The 21,100-nt window shown below is 47.2% G+C and overlaps 1 protein-coding gene across 1 annotated transcript in view; it reads right to left on the reverse strand.

Annotated features, from left to right (window-relative positions):
- Positions 1–10,396: 10,396 nt before the first annotated feature.
- Positions 10,397–21,100, reverse strand: part of Prkca (protein kinase C alpha) — a 387,467-nt gene continuing 376,763 nt past the window's right edge. The window contains exon 17 of the mRNA XM_050164256.1: positions 10,397–16,665. Coding sequence (XP_050020213.1) covers positions 16,501–16,665 — 165 coding nt within the window. The 3' untranslated portion in view covers positions 10,397–16,500. The remainder of the gene's footprint in view (positions 16,666–21,100) is intronic.

Below are 21,100 nucleotides of genomic sequence, written 5' to 3' on the forward strand. Positions count from 1 at the left end.
ACACACACACACACACACACACACACACACAGTTTTTAAAAACAAAGAAACTGCACACGAAGCCACTTTCTCGTACTGGGGAAAACTCTGGAACCTCTTCTGTGTTAACTTGCTATCTCTGGACCATCTTGAATTGCTCAGGGTTCTATGAGCAAGGGTTGCAGAGGAATGGCTGGCTCATAGCCATGGATGATCTGACTGTTATGTGCTGAGCTGGGCGTGGTGTGTAGTTACCCTGTGTGCCCCTGCCCTTCTCGGCTGGGACATCCCTGTACCCTCCTCAGTGATGGGGTGTGCTGAGCTGGGCATGTTTTGTACTAAGAAGCCTGCTCCCCTCAGCCACAGGTAAATGGATCTGAATTGGGATCCTAACATGGCCAATATTCATGGGCCTATTGGCGCACAGTAATGTGGCTCCATCCGAATGTTCATGGGTCACCTTTCTGTCTATGGATTGGTCTATGGATGACGAGACTGTAAGAATGAGCAGAGGTTAAGGAGGAGTGAGGGGAAGGTGTAGTCGGCTAAAGGTTTGGAAAAAAGAGAAAAAAAGGAAGATAAAAATACACATAGGCTTCTCTCTCTCTCTCTCTCTCTCTCTCTCTCTCTCTCTCTCTCTCTCTCTCTCCCTCTTTATGTGTGTGTGTGTGTGTGCCCACTTTTGTGGAGGTCAGGATCAACCCCGGCTAGGCTCCTCTAATGCTTACCATCTTATTTTTGAGACAGGGCCTCTCTCTGAACCCAGAGCTCACATATTCCGCTAGCCTGGCTGGCCAGAAAGATCCAGGGGTCTGCCTGACTTCTCTCCCCGGAGCCGAGACTGCAGGCGTATGTCATCACACCCAGGTGTTTCCGTGTGTGCTGGGGACCTGAATTCAGGTCCCCATCCTTGTGCATCAAACACCCCACTAACTGAGCCACCCCTGCAGGCCTGTGTGCTTTTGCTTCTACAACACTCAAAATGACAAATGATAGAGAGGCAGAATGCAGCGGTGGTTGCCAGGGGCTCTGCTGAGGCAGGGGTCTGGCTGCAAAGTGCCAGCCGAAGTGAGCATCTTATGGTCTAGAACAAGTTCCATAACCTGATGATGGTGGCGGCCAATAGGAACCCACACGATGAGGTAGACTTCCCAGCAGTGGATCTCCCACACTGTGTGTGTGGGGACATTCACCGGGGAACTCCGGAGAAGGTCTTCAGTAGGGCAGCCGCTCCCTAGCTCTGTTTGTGCACCTGCCTGTGTTGATCAAAATCAAAGGGGAAGCTGGCTGAAGAACAGATGGGGAGAGACCACACTGTTCTGAGTCTTAAATTATTCCAGAATAACAAGTTTTAAGAAGAGAGCATGGCACGGGGTGGACTGAGGTGGCACAGTCTGTAAAGCCCTTGGCATGCAAAGACGAGGGCTTAGGTTGATCTCCAATACCCAGTGGAAAATCCAGTCAGTCAGGGTGGCATGCGCTTGTTGTGGTCCCAAGGCTGGGGAGGTAGAGACAGGCAGATGGTTAGCGCTGGTTGGCTAGCCAGCCTGGTCTAACTGATCAGCCTCAGGTCCCTGTGAGAGACCCTGTCTCAAACAAGCAAGGTGGACAACCCTGAGGAGGAATGACATCCAAGGTTGTCCTCTGGTTTCCACACGCATGCGCACGCCTGTGCAGTGGCATACATGAACCCAAACCCCATACACACTCCCACACCCATCCCAATACACACACAAAATGAATAGATTAATGAGTGATCTAATGAATAAATGAATACAAGCTCACGTGAGTGACTGCGAAGGCCAGCTGAACCCCAGCTCTGCAGCTGGATGACCTCAATCCTAACAGCCTGGGAGAAGGAAGCTCCACCGCCCGAGGCTTTGTGTGCCTCCCATCCCCTCCCCCCTTGCAAAAGTCTCCTAAAGTAGAACAGCTGTGTGTAAGCACATTTTTAAAGACTATTGTTTCAGAGTGCCAAATTGCCCTCCAAAGTTATTGCACCAATTTCTGTTCCCACCCACAGGGTAGGCGAGGGCTGGCTTTCCCAACTCCTGCCAAAATTGGGTTTTAATCTTTAAAACAGGCTTTTAACTTTTGCCAAGTTGACAGATAAAACATGACATCTCATTGTTCTTTTTCCTCCAGGAATTCGAAATCCTTTTCTTGGACCGAGGTGGACCGTGTCATTGGCTACTTTTCCAGACACTGGCCTGAACATCCCTGTCGGTCACCTTCATAAAATTTCATTTTTATATTTGCCTAGTAGTTGAGGCAGATCACTACCGACAGGCCAGGGGAGACAGGCCACGGAACTGATTGCTTTAGAAAAAAGGAAAGAAGGAACAAAACTACTCCAATCTGCCAGCTGCTTTTCTGCGGTACAGTACGGACTGTCTTCTCAGTTTCGGTGAGGTGAGGCAGGAGGATCAGGAGTTGAAGGGCAGTCTCAGGCATAGAGTTTGATGCCAGCCTGTGTCATGTGAGACCCTATCTCAAAAAGAAACAAAACAAAATAAACCAAAAAAAAAATACTTTAAAATGCCTCTAAAAGCAAAATTTTGATATTGACAATGTCTCTTTGATGCAATAAAATCTTTCTTTTGGAATTCAGTGCTAGGAAAGGCCGTCTTCCCCAGAGGCGGAAAGGTTCCTGGAACAAGAACCACGTGACTGACCGTCACGACTCCCACTTTATTTGGGTTCTAGGAAACGCACAGATAACTTTAAGCTCAGTGACAGGGGTTTTATTGATTCTTGTGGAAAATATACGTTTTTATTCTCTTCGGGCCTGATGGTCTATTTTTATTTAATTATTTGCTCGGCGTGTTTTACTTCAAGCGGCTTCAAATCCTGCAGAAAGAAGCCAAAGGCAAATATCCTCTTGACTACAAGCTGTGACAGCCATCGCGCCCCTATGTAGCCTGGTCCTGTGCACTGTACAGGGCACATACAAACATTTACGGAATGAAGAGACGAGTGGGTTAACTCTTGACGATGACCAGGTGGCAAGCCATGTAGAAACAGTACGACATTAAAACAAAACAAAAAACCCGCTGGTTTTTTAGTTGATCCTGAGGTAAGCAAATGTCACTACAGAAAACAAGGTTTCACACCAGGCACAGTGCTGTAGCCTAGAATTCCAGCACTCGGGAAGATTGGGAGTTCAAGGCCAGCCTCAGCTACAAGTATGAGACCAGCTTGGGTTTCTTGAGACCCTGTCTCAAATAAACAAATCACAATAAACCATAAACAAATACCGATAGTTTTTAAAAAGCTCATTCAATTATGTGTCTGGGATCCAGCTGAGGAAATGACACAAAAGTATATATAAAAAAATTTGGACCAAAGGTGCCCCCCAACTGAATTAACTGTTCGAAGTCATAAAAAAAAAACGGAAGTCTCTGAAAGTTTAATGATAGCAGACTTAATAACAAGGGTTGTTAATTTGTACAACGGAAAGCAGTAGTCGCTGAAGATACTCAGTGGAGATCCGGATGTGGGGACACATGCCTGTAATTTCCAGGCGCTGGCAGCCTGAGGTAAGGCGAATTTTGGAATTCAAAGTCAATGTGATAGTTACCTGTCTGAGGCTGCGATAAAAGCATTGTGTATGCCATGACCAAAGGCAACTTGAAGAGAAAATCTATTTTGACTTATTGTCCCAGAGGGCTGGGATGAGTGTGCATCATGGTGGGTGGATGGAGGCATGGTGACAAGGGACAGGCTTGGCGGCAGGGGCAGGAGAGAGGCATGGTGGCAAGGGACAGGCGTGGGGGCAGGAGCAGGAAAGTGGGCAATTACACCTTTAACCAAGAGCATTAGGCAGGGTGAGGGCTGGAAGTGGGGTGAAGCCCGCCCCAGTGGCATTCTTCCTTCAGCAAGGCTCCCCTCCCTAAACAGCACCACTCAGGGGACACCAAGGGTTCAAATAACTGACTTTACTGAGGACATTTCTCATTCAAACCATCACAGCTAGCCTGAGCTCCAAAGAGACTTTCTGGCCAGCCTGGGCTATGCAGCAAGACTTTGTTTCAACAAACCAACCAACCAGTATCGAGTTCTTAATGACTTGAGAAAGGTATGCAATATTGTATATTCATGGAAATATACATACACGGAAAAGCAGGGGAGGCGCTTGGCTGCCTATTGTGAGCCCCACAGGGTAAGATAATATGCAAAAAAAAAAAAGAAGAAACAAACTCAGATGTCATCGTGCTCTCTTTAGGTTCTGTGATGATGAATGAAATTTATTATTTTTGTCTTGATTTTTCCATATTTTTCAAGATTTCAAAACAATGATATTAAATTTTTATTTTGCACATATGAGTGTGTTTGCTTGCATGGATGTTTGTGTACATGTGTGCAGAGGCCACAGAGGCCAGCAGAGCCCCTGGACCTGGAGTTACAGTTACAGAGAACCATATGCGTGCTAGGAATTGAGCCTGAGTCCTCAGCCAGAGAAGCCAGTGCTCTTAACTACCAAACCATGTCTCCAGCCCCCTTTTCAAGATTTTTAACCATCACTATGTAGGATAACAGTAGGGCATTTATAATTAAAAGTAAAAAGGGAAAATATAGAAACCAACAGGGAGACTCATGGAAGTATGTCTGAGGACAAGAATGTCACCGCTGCCCTTTCATGAAGAGTTGGGGCCAGTCGGCTTGGCTGTCCCAAACTCCCACCCTGTAGAAACTGTGAGACAGGCACACGCATTTACTCCGAGAACCTGGGAGGCAGATCTCTGGGAGTTCAAGGCTAGCCTGGTCGAGAGAGAGAGAGAGAGAGAGAGAGAGAGAGAGAGAGAGAGAGAGAGACAGACAGAGAGAGAGAGAGAGAGAGAGAGAGAGAGAGAGTGAGATATCCAGGAAGACTCCAAAGCTACAGAGAAACCCTGTCTCAAAAAATCAAAACACAAACAAACAAACCCCACCCCCAAACCAAAAAAACTCCAAAAAGCTAAAACAAACCAAAACAAAAAAACAAAAAATTGTGGGACAGCAAATATTTAAGTTGCCAAGTGGCAGAATAATCAGCAACTCACCACTAAAATATACAGTAACTAGCAACGTGGTGTGCTAGGGTATAGTGTGTATATGATCTGTGTGTGCACACAAGTAAACCTTGAAATGGTTCACCTGTCAAATAGCAGAATTCATTGTTCTTTAGGTCCTGAATACATTTTAAAGTATATGTAACTAACATAAGTATATCGAGTGCTCTTAACAACTAGACCATCTCTCCAGGCCCCATTCCCAAACTTTTGATGCCCATTGCACACAGCTCTCAACCTACGATGGGGTGACAATCCCTCTGGATCCATCAAAGATTGAAAATAGAAGTTTAAAATGCATTAAATCCAGCTAGGAAAGATCAGGAATATTGTCAAAGTCAAGAAGGGCTATGCCTAGCTTGCTTCTGATAGTGCTGTTCCTCCAAGACGCCTAAACTGGAAATTTTAATAGACTTTTTGGCCTCCTCTCTCTCTGTTCGTGTGTTTCTGGGTGTGTACAGTGTTTCATGTAGGGGCCGGGGAAATGGCTGAGTTGGCTCAGTGTTTGCCACGCAAGCATGAGGACCTTAGTTTATATTCCCAGAATTCACAGAAAGAGGCTGGGCACAGGGGCACAGGTGCCAGTAAACCCAACACTAGGGAGGCAGAGGCATGAGGATCCCTGCCGCTCTCTGGCCAGCTACTCAAACTGGATTGATGGGCTCCAGGTTCGGTGAGAGATGCTGTCTCAAAACAAACAAGCAAGCAAGCAAACAAACAAACAAATCAGACAGCAATAGAGGAAGATGCCTGGCATTGAGCTCTGGCCCTCGGCACATACTGTCATATTTGTGTATGTACTCATACATAAACCATATTGCAACACACACACACACACACACACACACACACACAATCAATAGCTGTGAGCCCCACTGGCATTTAATACTTCTCTGCTAGCACAGAAAGACGTGAAGACAAAATATGATGGACTGGTTGCCTGGTTATTAAGTTTGACAGTACTGTCTTCAAGGCAATGGGGTTTCATTTTCCTTCTTTGTATTAGTTCTAGAAATCAAGGTGTTATTTCTGTTGAACCCTAAAATAGTAAAAGCATCCCTACAGTGTTCTGTTGCACACAGGTCCCACTGTTCCTTCCTGGGCTGCTCATCACGATAGACAGTGGGCATCTTGTTCTGCTAGAGTCCCCTATCCATTAGGCCATGCTCCCCTCCGACAGCTTTCGGCTCCTAGGAGAGGAGCCTCAATTCAAGGCTGCAGGGGAGGCTGAGCCCCAGGCCAGGCAGCCATTCCTGTAGCTCATTTTCTCTCTCCTGGGTCTCTCTGGGCAAGAGGCAGGCAGGTGTGGGCGGCTGTGAAATACCTGCCGGGTTCTAAGAACGGTGATGCTATTTTTCTCTCGGTTCCCTGGCATAGTGCTAAAGGGGGGGGGGGGGGGAGTAAANGGTGGAGATGGGGGGATGAACTGGTGGAAACAGCTGCAGAGGGGGGGCATTTAGTCTCATGATCCGACCAGCCAAGAGCTTTCCCCCTTCGTGCAAGCTTGAAGGGAAGTGATGAAGAGCAAGATGCAGGAAGATCTATTTGCATCTCTGCCCTGTGGCAGCATCTTCTACAGGAGCTGAGGCTGGGAAGAGCAGGCATGGATGGTACTCAGCTTGTACCCAACTTACTGATGCCTCTTAGTGCCTGCGCCTTGATTTTCCCATCATTAAGGTGTGAACTGTAGCCTCTACGGTATGGAGCTATCACAAGCTCTCCTCATCTGTCAGGTCCTCCTATGAGGGCCACAAGGAGTGAATGAGGTCATTATGTCTAGATCCTGTAACAGGCGCTAGATGGACATCAGCCCTTTCTCTCCCTCCCATTGGCTAGTTTCTGCTTGCACCAACCCCTTTCCAGCCCCTCCTTCATCAAAGCACAGCTTCTTGGCTTTCCCCTCCAGGAAGCACCGGGCACAGCTCACATCTCCTCACTTATAGTGGACTCGGGGCATCCGCTGTTTGCACCCCTAAGTACTGATATTCAACATCTCTGAACATAGAAGATGGCCAAGGTCACTAGTTCCTACCTGAGGTGACTGTCACTGTGGGCTTCAAATAAATGTCAGCAAAGGAGCTGTAGAAGTGTCTCACACCTTTACGATGGCTCACCCCTGCGCCTGCAACTGTGTATGTGTCCACACACTTGTGTCTGTCACCTGCTTCAGACTTCTGTTTCTTTAACACTCTCACCTGTCTGTCTATCGAGTCCTTGGACCTGCCTCGAGTCCTTTGATTTCGCCAGATTCCATTTGCTCTTTTCATGATTAGAACAGAACAGGCTTGCCTGCAATATATTTATTGAGTTATCTTAAAAGAAAAGAATCTCGGGATATTCGATTTTGCTGCCTTAGAGCCCAAAGTACTTCTTGCACACACCCAGCGGGCAGTATCCTGCTCCCTGTGATGCTCACTCTTGGGGCAGGGTGTGAAAACACATAGCCTTTGCTGTGTGCATGGTACCATGTTGGCTGAACCATGATTTTTTACACCAATCCCCATAAGCACACAATAGGTTAGAAAGAAACCTCCGGTGTTCACTGATTGCCCAAGGGGAATCACACACAGCCACTGCCTCGAGACTCTAGGCTCAAGGACAGAAACAGAACTTGGGTTTCTGAGGCATCTGGTTCTGGAATTTTTCATCTTTAAGCCATGCCCTTGTGTCTATTTTGCATCCTTAGTGTGCAAACACCTCCAGGGCAAGGAACATGGCCTTGCAATGGTTCCTCTTGTACCTTGGAATATAACAGCCTTTTGGGGGTCTCCTCCTCCCCCCTCGAGACAGAGCTTCTCTGTAGTTTGGGGCCTGTCTTGTAACTAGCTCTTGTAGACCAGGCCAGCTTTGAACTCACAAAGATCTGCCTGCCTCTGCCTCCTGAGTGATGGGATTAAAGGCACACACCAGCAATGTGTGGCCTTGGGGTCTTCTTATGCAGTCACTCATTAGATAAATATTCTTTTGGGTCTCTATTATGTGCAAACACTGCTGTATTTGCTGGGGTCCAGCAGTGAATGTGACAAAGTACGTTGGCCTCTCACTTAGTACATTCTGATAGGAAAGAGCCTTACACACATGCACACAGCAGGTCAACAGCTTGTGTGCACACAGTAGGTCATCATCTTGTGCGTGCACACAGGTCAGCATCTTGCATGTGCACACAGTAGATCAGCATCTTGTGTATGCACACACACAGAGGCCTGGGAACAGCCTCAGGTGTTATCCCTCAGGAACTGTCTGCTGTGTTTTTCTGAGACAAGGTCTTTTATTGACTTAAGGCGTGGCTATTTGGTTAGGTTGGGTGGCCATGGGTCCTGCCTCCATCTCCCCAGTGCTGGGATCATAAGCACACACCATTATGCCCAGCTTTTTAAACATGGGTTCTGGGGATCGAGCGCAGGTCCTTAGTGCTTGTGAAACACACACTTTACTGAGCTATTATTTCCCCAGCCCTCAGGTCAGCGTTTCTGAGCTTATCTTACCAACTGTTGGCCCAGGATCCCAAGTGTAGGTTATACCGACAGTCTGTGGATGGGGGTGATGGGAAGCTGCCAGAGGGCTTCCAATGGGAAGGGCCTGCCTCAACAGGTCCTTTGGGCTGCTGTGCAGGGACACTTGTGAGAGATCAGGGGAGATCCCAGGGCAGGTGAACAGGGTAGGGACAATTTTCGATGGAGTGAAGTAGGAGGATTTGGGAGATATTTTAGGCTAGGCCTTTTATCAGCAGGACCACTGAAATTTGGGGTGTGGCAATGCTTTGCAATGGGAACTGTCCTGTATATTGTGGGAAATTTGGCAGCATCGCCACCCTGTACCCAGTTAATTCAGCAGCATACTTCCCAAAAAAACTCTCTAGATGCCCCAGGGGCAAACCAGACACCCCCTCCCCTGCTGAAAAATCCTGACTGAGTGGCCCCATCAATAATGCCCACCGACAGACTGGTCGTCAGTGGGCAGAGGTAGGGACGGGAGAGGAGCTAGTTTTTGAGTTTCTATTCTGGTGAAACCTGACACCCTGTATCCACCTCTGTAGGGATGTGTGGACAAGCCATAATTGACCTTGTCTGTGCCTCTGAAGCCACCACAGGGGTTAACCTGGGTGGACTGACTCGGGCCCTTCTGGCCACTGGCTGTGCCTGAGGATGTTGCTTTACGCAGGATGGCCCTGGGTGTGAATGGTGTTCTGGGCTTTTCCCCAGAACTTCATCCCCGGGCCCTTTCCATGGCAGCTGCAAGACCCTGGACATCAGGAGGTCTGGGGAGTTTAGCATCTTAGGGATAGAACGTTGACCTGGTGGTGGCGCATATGAATGCAGAGAGCATTAAAATGAGCAGGCCTTGGCTAGGTACTGCAGGCTTGGGGATGGGAAGGAAGTGGGGTACAGTTGGACAAAGCTATGAACGGGGTGAGAGAGACCTCTCAGAGGAAGACGGCATGAAGGAGTGGGCAAGACACGCTGTCAACATCAGTCCTTGGTGTCGGTCCTTGGCTTTTAGGGGTTGGGGCAGAGCTCAGTTGGTGTGCACAGAGCATCGGTTTCATTCCCAGCACTACAATTGGATGTGCTGGTTTGCCTGTACCCTACTGTACCCTACTAGGATGGTGGAGAGGCAGGAGGATCAGGAATGTAGGATCATCCTCAAACTGTAAAGACTTTGAGGACAACCTGGACTATGTGAGATGGGGGGGGGGGGAAGAGAGAGAAAGAGAGAGAGAGAGAGAAAGAGAGAGAGAGGGGGAAGAGGAGAGAGAGAGGGGGGGGGGGAGAGAGAGAGAAAGAGAGAGAGAGAGAGAGAGAGAGAGAGAGAGAGAGAGAGAGAGAGAAAGCCAGCCATGGCATGAATGGGGAGGTCAGTAGATAACCTTTTAGGTGTCAGTTTTCTCCTTCTAACATGGGAGACCTGAGGATTGAACTCAGGTCCCTTAGGTTGGGTGGCAAGTGCCTTTACCCATTGAACCATCTCACTGGCCGGGCACACAGCATTTCGAGTTTTAAAAATACGTTTATTTATTATTCATTTATTTGCATGTGAGTAGATGGGCAAGTGGGTGTGTTATCACACAGGTCTGCTCCGAAGTTAGAAGATGCCCAAGCCATCGGTTCTGGCTTTGTGGGATACCCTGCCTGCCGTGTGTGCTGGAATCTGAACTCCGGGCTCCATGACTCTACAGCAAGTGCCCATAACTGCTGGGCCATCTCTCCAGTCCCCAAAGCCATTTTATGATTCTTTTAAAAAGGTGGCTTTAATAGCAGGCCAGGCCTGGAGCAGGTGAAAGATGAGGAAGTGTCCTGCAGGATGCATCTGGCGGCGGCAACGCCATTCAGTGAGGCCATTATGGGATGCAAATGACAGCCGCTCACTCAGCAGTGATCAGTATCTTTTTATTCATACACACTTGCTTCCGAACTACAATGAATGCATCTAACAAAGCGAATCATGCAAACGCAGATTAGAGGTTACACAAATCCAAGAAAGCTATGCAGTAATTTACATATCCTTCTCACCTGCCAGGCAACCCAGGGAGCAGTGGCACAGCCCCTACACTCATCAGTACCGGCCTATTCAGGCCCAAAACCGCGACCTGCACTCCTTCCTCCAAACCAATTTGGGGTTTTGCATGGTGTTTCTCAATGAGAGATTTGAACATGGTGTGCCCTTCATAAAACAAACAGAAATTGTATAGGAAACACAACTTCCAATGCTTCTGATCGCCTATAAAAGATAATCTGGAAAACCTTCATAGTCAGGAAGGCTGATTCTTAGAAACCCTTAGGCTCAAAATAGTAACCACCTTCGCGGATAATGTTTAATAGTCTACTAAACCTCCCAAAGAGAGAGTCACATTTTTTCCAGGCAAAATAGTAACAAAAATCTACAAACATTGATCACATAATAGCCTTTAAAAGAAGCAGGAGACAAAAGACACAGTTGTTTAATCTGAAAGTGCAAAGCCGCCTTTTGTCGTATTTTAGAAAAAAGGGGGTTCTTACAAAGTGGGGTGGGTAGCTATTTTCTGAAAAGTAGGGTTCTGTCTACTCACACACAGGGAAATGGAAACAGAAGCCCTGGGCACACCCCATGCTGCCTCTTAATTCTTGGGATAGGAAGTTTAAACTGCCCAATGGGCAAAATCCTTACAGGGCATCTCTCAATTTTTATCAAATGTGAGAGACTCGGGGATCAGAAGCAACTGGAGACAGAGCCAAAGGAGCACCCTGTTCTTGCTCACCAACTCTTAGAAAGCAAGGAGAGGGGTCCCCAAGATCCCCAGGAAGGCCCTCCTAGGGTTGTGTCAGGAAGGGGGGCTATGAGACCATCTTCCCTACAGTTTAAAGATACCTAAAGCTTAGGCAGCCGTCTTTAGTGTCTACTAAAGAGAGAGTACCATCCTGCAGCCATTCCAATGTGGACTCCAGACCTCACTGGCGCGGGTAAATGCTGCAGTGGGATTGTGGGTCAAGGGTGTGCTACCCAACTCCGGCTAAGTCTTCCTATAGGCTCCACGGAATTGGAATTTTATGAAATTTTATTAGTTTTGTTTTAAAAAACTCATTTTAAAAGAATTGAGCTATTAAAGTTCTCTATAAAAAAGTACAAATAGCCCAGGATATCCAGGTCTTCTACTAGAGTTACTAAGTTAACTTCTTGTCTTAGGTTTTAAAAAAAAAAAAGTCTTTGGAAGTTGTGGGCTTCCGGGGAGGGTCACAGTAAGGCTGTTTAATGACTTCGTGTGTCCAGCGTGTTTACTGACTGACATCTGACCACACGAGGGGCACAGAAAGCTGGACCATATGTGCGCCTAACCATTGAGTCTTGATGCTGCGGTGTCACTAGGACAACAGGGGAGATACCACTCCTAGAACACTGCATCTGTGCATACCTCAAGCACCCTTTTCCTGGGTTTCTGGATTATCCTAATGTCAGAAAGAAACGGCTTTCTCTAGATTTGCTGCACTGGCTCAAATGAGGCATGGCCGGAGGGTCGACCGTCCAGCATATTTTGTTAACAGCGGTTCAAGGAAAACGAGTTTTCAGACCTGTATCCTAACGCCAAGTTTGTGTGGAGCCTCTGCTGACTACTGTCCCCTACCTCCCGGGGTCAGCATGCATCTCCTGAGCAGTGTGTGCTCAGTCATGCGCAGGGAGGAGGCACCCCCAGCCTTCTGGGGCTGTAAACAAACAGGAAACAGTGCGGAAGCGTACACACAAGAAATAGGTGATGTCGTAAGACCAAGGTGAGAAAATGACTATCAGGTGGTGTTGCCCTGCCAAAGCCTTCAGAACCATGTGACTCTCACTTCTTCCCCTCTCTTCCGTTTTGAGAAAACAAAGTCCTGCACAAACCTTCTTATTTTTCCTGCTAAGCAGAAACTGGCAGGACACAGTTTGTGTGTGTGTGTGTGTGAACTTCTGCACCTAGTCTCAGCTGCCTGCAATTATCAGCTGGAAAGAGGCGGAGCTTAGTGGCTTCCAGGGTCTGCTGGCTGGCCTGACTCTGCCCAGAGCAAAGGACTTCTTACAGCTGAGTCTGAGAGGGGAACAGACTGTCCCTGACAAAAACCATACACATTTGAAGACCAACAAAGGGTCATTTCTGTTTGCGACAACGCCCCCCATTGGAAAGCCCATGCAGGCACCTCCCGTGACTTTCTGGGTGAACTCAAGCCCTGCTCTTCCCCAGTGGTGCTGACATTAGCCTCCTCTTTGTGACACATCAAAGGGTGGCTCTTTGGGGCCTGGCAAGCCACCACACTGCTAAGAACTGTAGCTCCTGAGCCGCAACACTTGAGGGTTAATACTGGCCTCTGGTAATCTTTCATGTGACCACCTCAGGCTGAGTTTGGCCTCCTGAGTTCCTCAAATTACTAATTAAAAGACCAACTAAAGAAAAGACTCAAACTAGGCCACAGAGATAAGAGGCTGATTCGGTGAGGACAGTCGTTTTAGTTCCTGGGGCTTCTCATTCACCTCCTGGATTATCTCCTGCCTGGAGGTGGGCCTCCCATTACCTTCCCAGGGCTGTACCTGGCAGCAAACTCCAGCTTTTCCCATTCACCCTAAGTGCTAGGGAACCTGAGATGCCGTGCCAAAAGCAGAGCTAGCCCACTGGCCTGTGGTGGGAGAGGGAGAACTGCCGCAGAGCAATGGCCACCTTCCAGGGGAATATAATACAAAAACAATTTCGGTGGATTTTCTGGGTCACAGCTAGATGGTCCTGTGGAGACTCAGATTGTGCCAGGTTCTGTCCACAGGACCTACCAGTGCAGGCAGAGTCTGAGGGCAGGTGCTTCTGAAAGAGTCCCCCCCAGGGGCTAAAGCCTTCAGGGCACCCTCCTGACTCCAGCTGCCAATATGGCGGCTTCAGTTCAAATGGCAGCCTTGTCCCGGGAGCCCCACTTCACACAAGGCTTGTCGAGTGGGACAGTGATGTAGAGTTTTATCACTTAATCCTACCTAACAGCTGCTAATGGCTATCCACATGAGCTAGCTTTGCAGCAATAACTGTCTCAGGCTGCCCAGATCGCTAAAGTATTAGCCTTTATCTAAATTTAACACTCGGCGGTGTATAAAATAGACTTCCTTAGACAGCTATCATTTCTCCGGGTTGTCCGCCAGTGTGCTGTTCCTTAGGCAAAAGGCCGGCTCTGTGGCTCTGTTATTGGGGGATTTTCCTCCCTCTTGACAATGCTGTTTCACAGTCTCTAAGCATACAAGCCACCCAAGGGATTGTAACGTGCTTTCTAGAGAAGCCGAATCACTTGGAGCTGGATGTTGGCTGTTCACGGGAAAACTCAAGCCTGCTATTTGCTTAAGACAAACAGGCAGCTTGGCACCTTGGGATGGATTGTCCACGACCCTTGTGTCTCTTCTCTGTGGCTTCTCTCACCTTGAGAGGTTCACTGGCAACCAGCCCCGCTGTTTCACCTGGCAAAGAACAATCCCTTCATTCCAAGGCTCGTAAGCCAGTTCCTTTACTGTTGGACCAAGCCGAGTGTTTTTGATAAAGGTGGTCACCGAGACTATGAGCTTGACTTCTAAGATCAATACATGAGTCCCTTTTTGAGTTCTGAAGTTCATGAAAGATTGCAGAAGAAACTGCTCTTTTCTGATCTGGCCCATTCCCTGCTCCGTATCGCCTTGTGGTTAGGGGTTTTCAGAACAGCCGATGTTCCTTATCCCAGTCCCGGTTGTTTGCGTGTACGTGACTGTCAGCCCGACAGGTGGAGAACAACACAGAGGATAGCTTAGCTGGGAGATGCTTCCAGGAGAGACAGCTTCTAGAAGGACAGGCGGGAACTCTGCAGAAGCCTGCCTCTTCTAAACACTGTGTTATCGGGAAGGTGCTTGACCAAAGAAATGCTCTTCAAAGACCGGAATGTTCTAGCAATAGCTTTAAGACAGCGCGTGCCTCTGGAAAGGGTCTGTTGGGAACAGCTTCAGGGATGGTTATATGTAGGCATGGGGATAAAGCTTGTCTCATGGAGTTTGTGTGTGCTGGAGTACACACTGGTTCATTCTGGGGCAAAGACTATGTACTTCTGCTTGTGTCCATATGAACAACCAGAAAGGAATTCTCCCACCCTTCCACCCCTAGAGTACCCAAAAGACATAGGCTGAAAAGAGTAAGACAGACAGACAGACACACACACACACACATACACACATGGAGTTCAGTCTAGGTGCTGTATCAATGCCACACGTATACAAACATATCAGGTACACTGGAATTAAATGTTTCCAGCTGCCTCCAAGAGGAGGCGTGTGGGAGGAACCCGAACAGAGGATGCCAGAAAGATGTTAACTGAGTCTCATCTCAAAAATAATTCCCACAAACAAAACCGGGGTTTGCAGGTAGAATCAAATATATATATACACATATATACATATATAGTAAAAGCCTAGTTAAATGTGTAAAGTAGCCATTCATATTTAAAATTACATCTACATTAAAAAATTAATATTTCTGATAGAGTGCCAGTGTGTGGGGGAGCAGGTAAGAGGGAGCAACAGCAGCAATGAGTAAAGCTAACACTTAGTCTTAAAGCATACTGGAAACATGAGCCTTCACAAATATAGCACAATCGTGTCTTATAAAAATTATCGTAATACTCTTTATACTTGATACAATTATATCAATAATATAGATTAACTTGCTATTAAGGTTTATTATAAACATGCAAAATCCATTGCATGATGCACTCACAAAACATATTAAAATCCTTCTAGCAAGAAAAACATCTTTGAGCTGATATAAGCATGAAGTATCTTGATCCTACAGATCCAGGTGTGTCATTCAGCAGGAACTGGAAAGGGGAACCCAAACTATATTGTTTTTCATCTCTACGTGGGTATTAGGGCCAGAGAAAGGAGGAAAAATCCATCAATAGGGGCTGATGCTACTCAATACTTTGATTAAATTACTATACATTGTACTTTCATAAACGACACTGCAGCTTATTAAATAAATAGTACAAAAAGGGGTGGGGTCCTACACGTCAGCTTCTGAGGAAGGGCACCCACAAAGGTAGTAAAATATTATCGTGTGTGTGGGGTTGGCTAACAACACTCGCGAACAGTGGCATGGTAATCACCGATGGCACCCTGGACTGAGGGATCATCTCCCAGAGATTAACATGAACACACGCATGGTTTATCCTTGATCTGAAATGATTTCACATGCTGCTTTAGCAATGTCCTTAGATGATTTGGCCTCTTACAAAGAAGGAGTCATCAAGATAGTTACCAACCAAGTAGGGCAACCCAGATGATAGATTCAATGAGTATTCGTCTGAAGTTTTCTTCCGTCCTTAAACTGCTGCACTACGGTTGCGCTGTGACGTCTGGGGACGGTGATTAGGTTCATTCTGCCCTCTCAGGTTCTAGGGACTGTTTCCACTGAAGCAGAGAACAGAAGCAATGGGGTCTTGGAGGTTCTACACCCCCAACCTCTCTTTGCTTACTCTTTGGGCTTCCTGCTTTTTCCTTCTAAAGACATCTTGGGTCGAGATGCTTCCAGCCCTTCAGCTGGAGCAGGTTCACTTTACTACCTCTGGTTGAGGGATCCTGATGAAGAAAATCCAAAGATGGAGGGGGTGGAGAATCTATCAGATCATACCAAAAAAAGGAAGGGGGTACAAATCTCTTTGTTTTCTAGGAAGAATTAACTTAGAGCCAGATGTGCTTCCGCATAATTAAGCTGGACTCTGTACATATGTCATCATCCACTAAGATAATGTTCTTGGTTGTAAAAGAGAAGAGGAGAAAGAGAGAGAGAGAGAGAGAGAGAGAGCGAGAGAGAGAACCTGAAAAGTTGATCACTTACGGACTAATGTCCTTAGAATTTTCAGGCCTCTGTGTGGAATAAAAAACAAGGCCATAGCCTTAAATTTTTAGGGTTAAGAAACATTTCCCACTGCTGGGGAGGCTGGGGATGGGGAGGCATTTGATCTCTCATTTGTGGATTTCATACTGCGCTTTGCAAGATTGGGTGCACAAACTGGGGGTTGACATATGAGAACCCTTCAAAATCAGACTGGTCTATGTTAGCGATGACCAGTTGATCTGGCGGTGTTAAGACGGGCTGCCCTCGTGTGAAGAACTTGTCAAAGTTTTCTGCTCCTTTGCCGCACTGTGGAGAAAAAAAAAAGAGGTCAGAAAATGCACAATACAGGGGTAGTATTCTGAGAGGATCTGGAGGGAAAGGGCATGTCCAGGGAAATTGGGCCTGGCAGAGCAGAAGACTCTTGGAGGACTTGCAGGCCTACTGGAAACAGAAGTTAGGCACAGCAAACAACAGAGCGTTACTGAATTGTATGTAAATCTTCACATATTCTCAGAATCAAAACTCTAAATAGAAACACACTGTTGGTTACAACATAGCAAGATGACAGCCTCTCTTAACTTCAACATTACCTTGTTGAGCAAGCATGAGCTATTAGCATGAACGGTGCACACACAGGGCCATCCGTCATAGCTCCATGTTGAAAAGGCCATGATGTTGGTTGTGCCTGTAAGTGCCCTTGAATTGACAGGGTTAAGTTACTGTCCCACATCTGTTTCTTTGTACTAATAGTCATAATCAGACAGAAGCTGTGTATCTTTGCCATATGACTGGGATGTTTTAGAAACTCCAACCCTCAGAGTAATCTTAAAGCAGTATGGGATGGGTACAGCTACAATGGTAGGAGACAAGTTCTTACACCCAGCAAGAATTCTGCACATCTGGCTAGGGCGGCCCAGTGGCAGGCAGGTCAACATGGAGCTCATTCACAGCGTGGTCTCAGGGCGGGAGGAGGTGAGCACTTTACCAGAGAGGTGCAGTAAAGCCTGTGGTCTGTCTTGAATACCATCCTCCTCCAGGATCTGCCAAGACACTCTTTGCAAATGGAGGCTTTTGGCATAGCTCCTCTGGGAGGGTCTAACTAGACAGCTGCTTAAGCAGTACTGCACCAGAGTCTTACTCAACTCAGAGTCAGTTATATGACTTAGAGTTACATAAGACCCACAGCCCGATGCACTTGCAAAACTTTAAACTCCTTCTAGGAATGTAGGGAATGAGTAGCCTCACTCTTCCAGATACCTAGAAAGGTTAAGGCATGCCAAGGTCTCTGGGACTTCCAAGAAGAGTCGGGAGTTTCACCAATGCTACTAACGTGGATTCTGATCATGCTGCAAACCATTGCTCTTTGACCTGCTGGCAGCACTTATTTTGAGTCGGCATAGGCTTTAACCTAATGAGGCATTGCTGGATCTCCAGCGGAGGGCAGGTCTAGGTAATCTGCGAGGTGGAATCTACCCAAGTCTTTCTTGTGGAGTAGGGAGAGGAACTGTATCTTCCCCTCATGCTGTTAAAAGGTTTATGGTCAAGTTCCACATAGAACCTAGTACTTGGTCAGAGTTCAGCACCCATTTTTATTATTATTATTTAAACTAAGATCTGTTAGCCTCAGGGACTGTATTTTCTCACTTCTTCTTTCTTCTAGATGGGTTTTCTAGGAAATCTCATTTCATTATGATTTTCCTACTTTCTTTTCAGCAAATAAAACACACTGCTAAGTGTCTAAGGAGGGAGAAAGCATGTCTTGAGTTTAAAGCAAGGTCTTCAAAAACAACAGCGTTCCTTTCCGGTATTATTTTCACACTGCAGCAATGGGGGCGGCAATGTGCGGAGGGCATGTGTGGTAAGGGCAGAGGTCTGTATGGTCATGTTGGATGGGGGCGGGGCTTAAGTCCCTCTGTGTAGTCCATACAGGCAATGAAACACACTCATCATCATATATGGGGCGACAAAGCTTCGGCTTTCAAAGTTTTTATTCCCATGATGCCTTTCTTTGCAAGAACCCAAAGCACTTCAAAGCCAAGGTAAAGAGGCACAGCCTGCAATCACATCACCCCACATGCAGGGAACATCCTGGACCACTGAAAAGGGCTCTTCAGGAAGCAGCTGAGTAGATACTGTTCCTTCTCAGGAACTGACCAGGAGTCTGCATTTGATCCATAAATCAGATAAATAATGGAAAGCAGCTTCCATTGAGGTATCACGTTCAACATTCAGATCTACCGCAATGATGTCGACTGCTAAAGAAACAGTTGGCTTTTGGGAAAGGCACGGCTCTTTAACAATGGAATCAATTTTTTTTTTAATTGTCGTATAACTTAGACAAGGATGTCATTGCCAACTAGTAGTTAGAAAGGGACACTGCTAAATGCCCTAAAATGGACTTCCTCTCACCCTCAAAGACTTATTGGCTCAAAATGTCAGCAGTGCAGCTGTTATGAAACACTGGTGTCTGTATATCTAGACTGTAATGAGAGGGCCTGTGGCTGGTGGGAAGGGGCAGCCAAGGAAATTGGGCAGCAGCAGTCATGTGTGGGAGCGGAGCATGCAAAAGTTGCAGAAGCCCAACAGAAAAAGCAATGGAAGCGAGTGGTACCACCCTGTGAGGGTTGGCTTTGAGAAAAACTCCCTTCCGAATCCAGTAGATGGGTACCCACTGCCTGGAAGGATACAAGTGTGTTACTGTTGGTGCTTTCAGGGGGTGAGCAAGAACACCCTCAAGAAGACATCATCTGTCCTTTTCCTGATACTGACTATGCAAAGAAGAGCAAGGAGGAGGTTCTGAGAAAAAAAAAAGAGGATATGACTCCCTGCAAGGCAGAACAAGGCTGGCCAAGGCAATGTTCCCTTTGCCTGCCTGTCTGGTATTACATTTATGCATTTGTTCTCTGAGAAGATTGTACGATGTGGGTCTTTATTGAATACTGCCTTTATGATGCTCACAAATTAGTTTTAAGTGGGAAGTTTCTTAGCGCCATGGGTTTATTGCCAGAGGAGGGAAAACAAACCCAAAAACTAAAAGGAGAGTTCTCAAAATGTACAAAGGGGAGCTACACAAACATCAACACTGAGAGAGACGGGGAAGGAAGAAGACATCCAATCCTACAACCAGTGTTCCAGACAAAGTTATAGCTGTGGCGCCTAGGTGCTCATGAAACCAAGTCATGTCATAAGTGGGATGAGAATGCTCCTTTGGTGAAGCCTTGTGCCATCTGTATTGAAGACCGTGGAGCCAAGGGGACAGCCTGGAGCCCCAACCAATCCGGTCACTGATCTGTGATCATACTGAATGACCATGTGACTGCCAGTCTCAAAACTGCTCAGCACCAGAGACACCTTCCTCTTCTCTCACTTTAACGCTCCTGGGAAATTTCCCCGGCTCAAAGAAAGAGAGGGAGAGAAATCACATTTTAGCAAATTGAGGCTTTTCTTAATCCGACTCAGTTTAGGTGAAGACCAGAGGCAAGGGCAGGCTGAGGACAAAGAATAAAAATTGAATCACTCAAGTTCAGACACATCAACTATGACACAGACAAAACAAAAAAATCCCCAAACAAACAAGCACCAGAGCCCTTTGGCTGCTTGGGCAGGAGATAATACATTTAAGAATCCAGTGCCCGCTGCCTGTGATCCAACCTTGAGATCATCAGCTCGATGGGTACAGAGCTTCAGGTGCCACCTTGGAGTTGAGTAGGGAGTAAGAGAAAAATGGGGGCACCAGTGAGACCTGTGGATAAGCAAGGGAATGAGTGGTGGGAGGAGCTAGCTTGACTGCAGATGCTCTCCGGACATTCATCAGGCATGAAGTCGGGACATTATTACCACAGCCATTTGAGGGGCAGCCTCCACAGCAGCTACAGCAACAGGCAAGTTTGGGTTGTTTGTGACCTCTGAGTTCTGGTCCACTAGACCCTCACAGTGGCTAAATCAGCTTATGAACAGTGCCTCTGTGAGGCACTGTTCCTCTGTGAGGAAGCATGGCACACACCTCCAGGGCCACCAACAGCTTTCGCCAGTGGAAATCTTTGCCAGCAAGGTGGCATGGAACAAACTCAGCAGAGAAATGGTCAGCAGGAAGCGGTCCAGACCTGACTGGGCTGGTTGTGTGAACCCAGGCAGGTCCCTCCATCTCCTTGAGAATAGTTGGTGTCTGGCCTCCCATTGGGCAGTGCCGGCACTCTTGAGGAGAGACAGCAGAGTGAGGACTGGGCCAGAGACCAAGAGGCCCAGGCTTTAGGAATCTCATCTCCTTTTACAGGTAAAATGGGGATGTGACTGCCCAACTTCCAAGGCTGCGGTGCGGGCTGAAGGACTTAGCAGATGTGAAGCCTTTCTATGTAATGAGACATACGGAGAGAAGAAACAAATGTGTAGCAACAGCCCTGCATGCTAACTGATGCTATCTGAAGGATGGATGAAACTATTAACAATCTGCCTTCTATCTCTTCATTAGGGAATTAACCTCTTCGTCATTTTGATACCTCTACCCATGATGATTAGTTTTATTCATTGGCTATTCCCAATCCAGAACCACCTTGGAAGGCAGTCTCAATGAGGGACTGCCTAGATCAGGTTGTCCCGTGGACAAGCCTGGGAGGGATTGTCCAGATCACACTGAGGAAGCCCTGCCTCCTGAGGGTGACACCATTCCCTAAGCCAGGGATCCTGACTACGCAGGAGTGGGAGGAGCAAGGCGAATGCAACCCCGCAGGCATCCATTCTTTCT

Source organism: Alexandromys fortis, unplaced genomic scaffold (genome assembly GCF_014885135.2).
Source record: "Alexandromys fortis isolate MF-2015 unplaced genomic scaffold, M_Fortis_MF-2015_v1.1 scaffold_156, whole genome shotgun sequence".
NCBI lineage: Eukaryota > Metazoa > Chordata > Mammalia > Rodentia > Cricetidae > Alexandromys > Alexandromys fortis.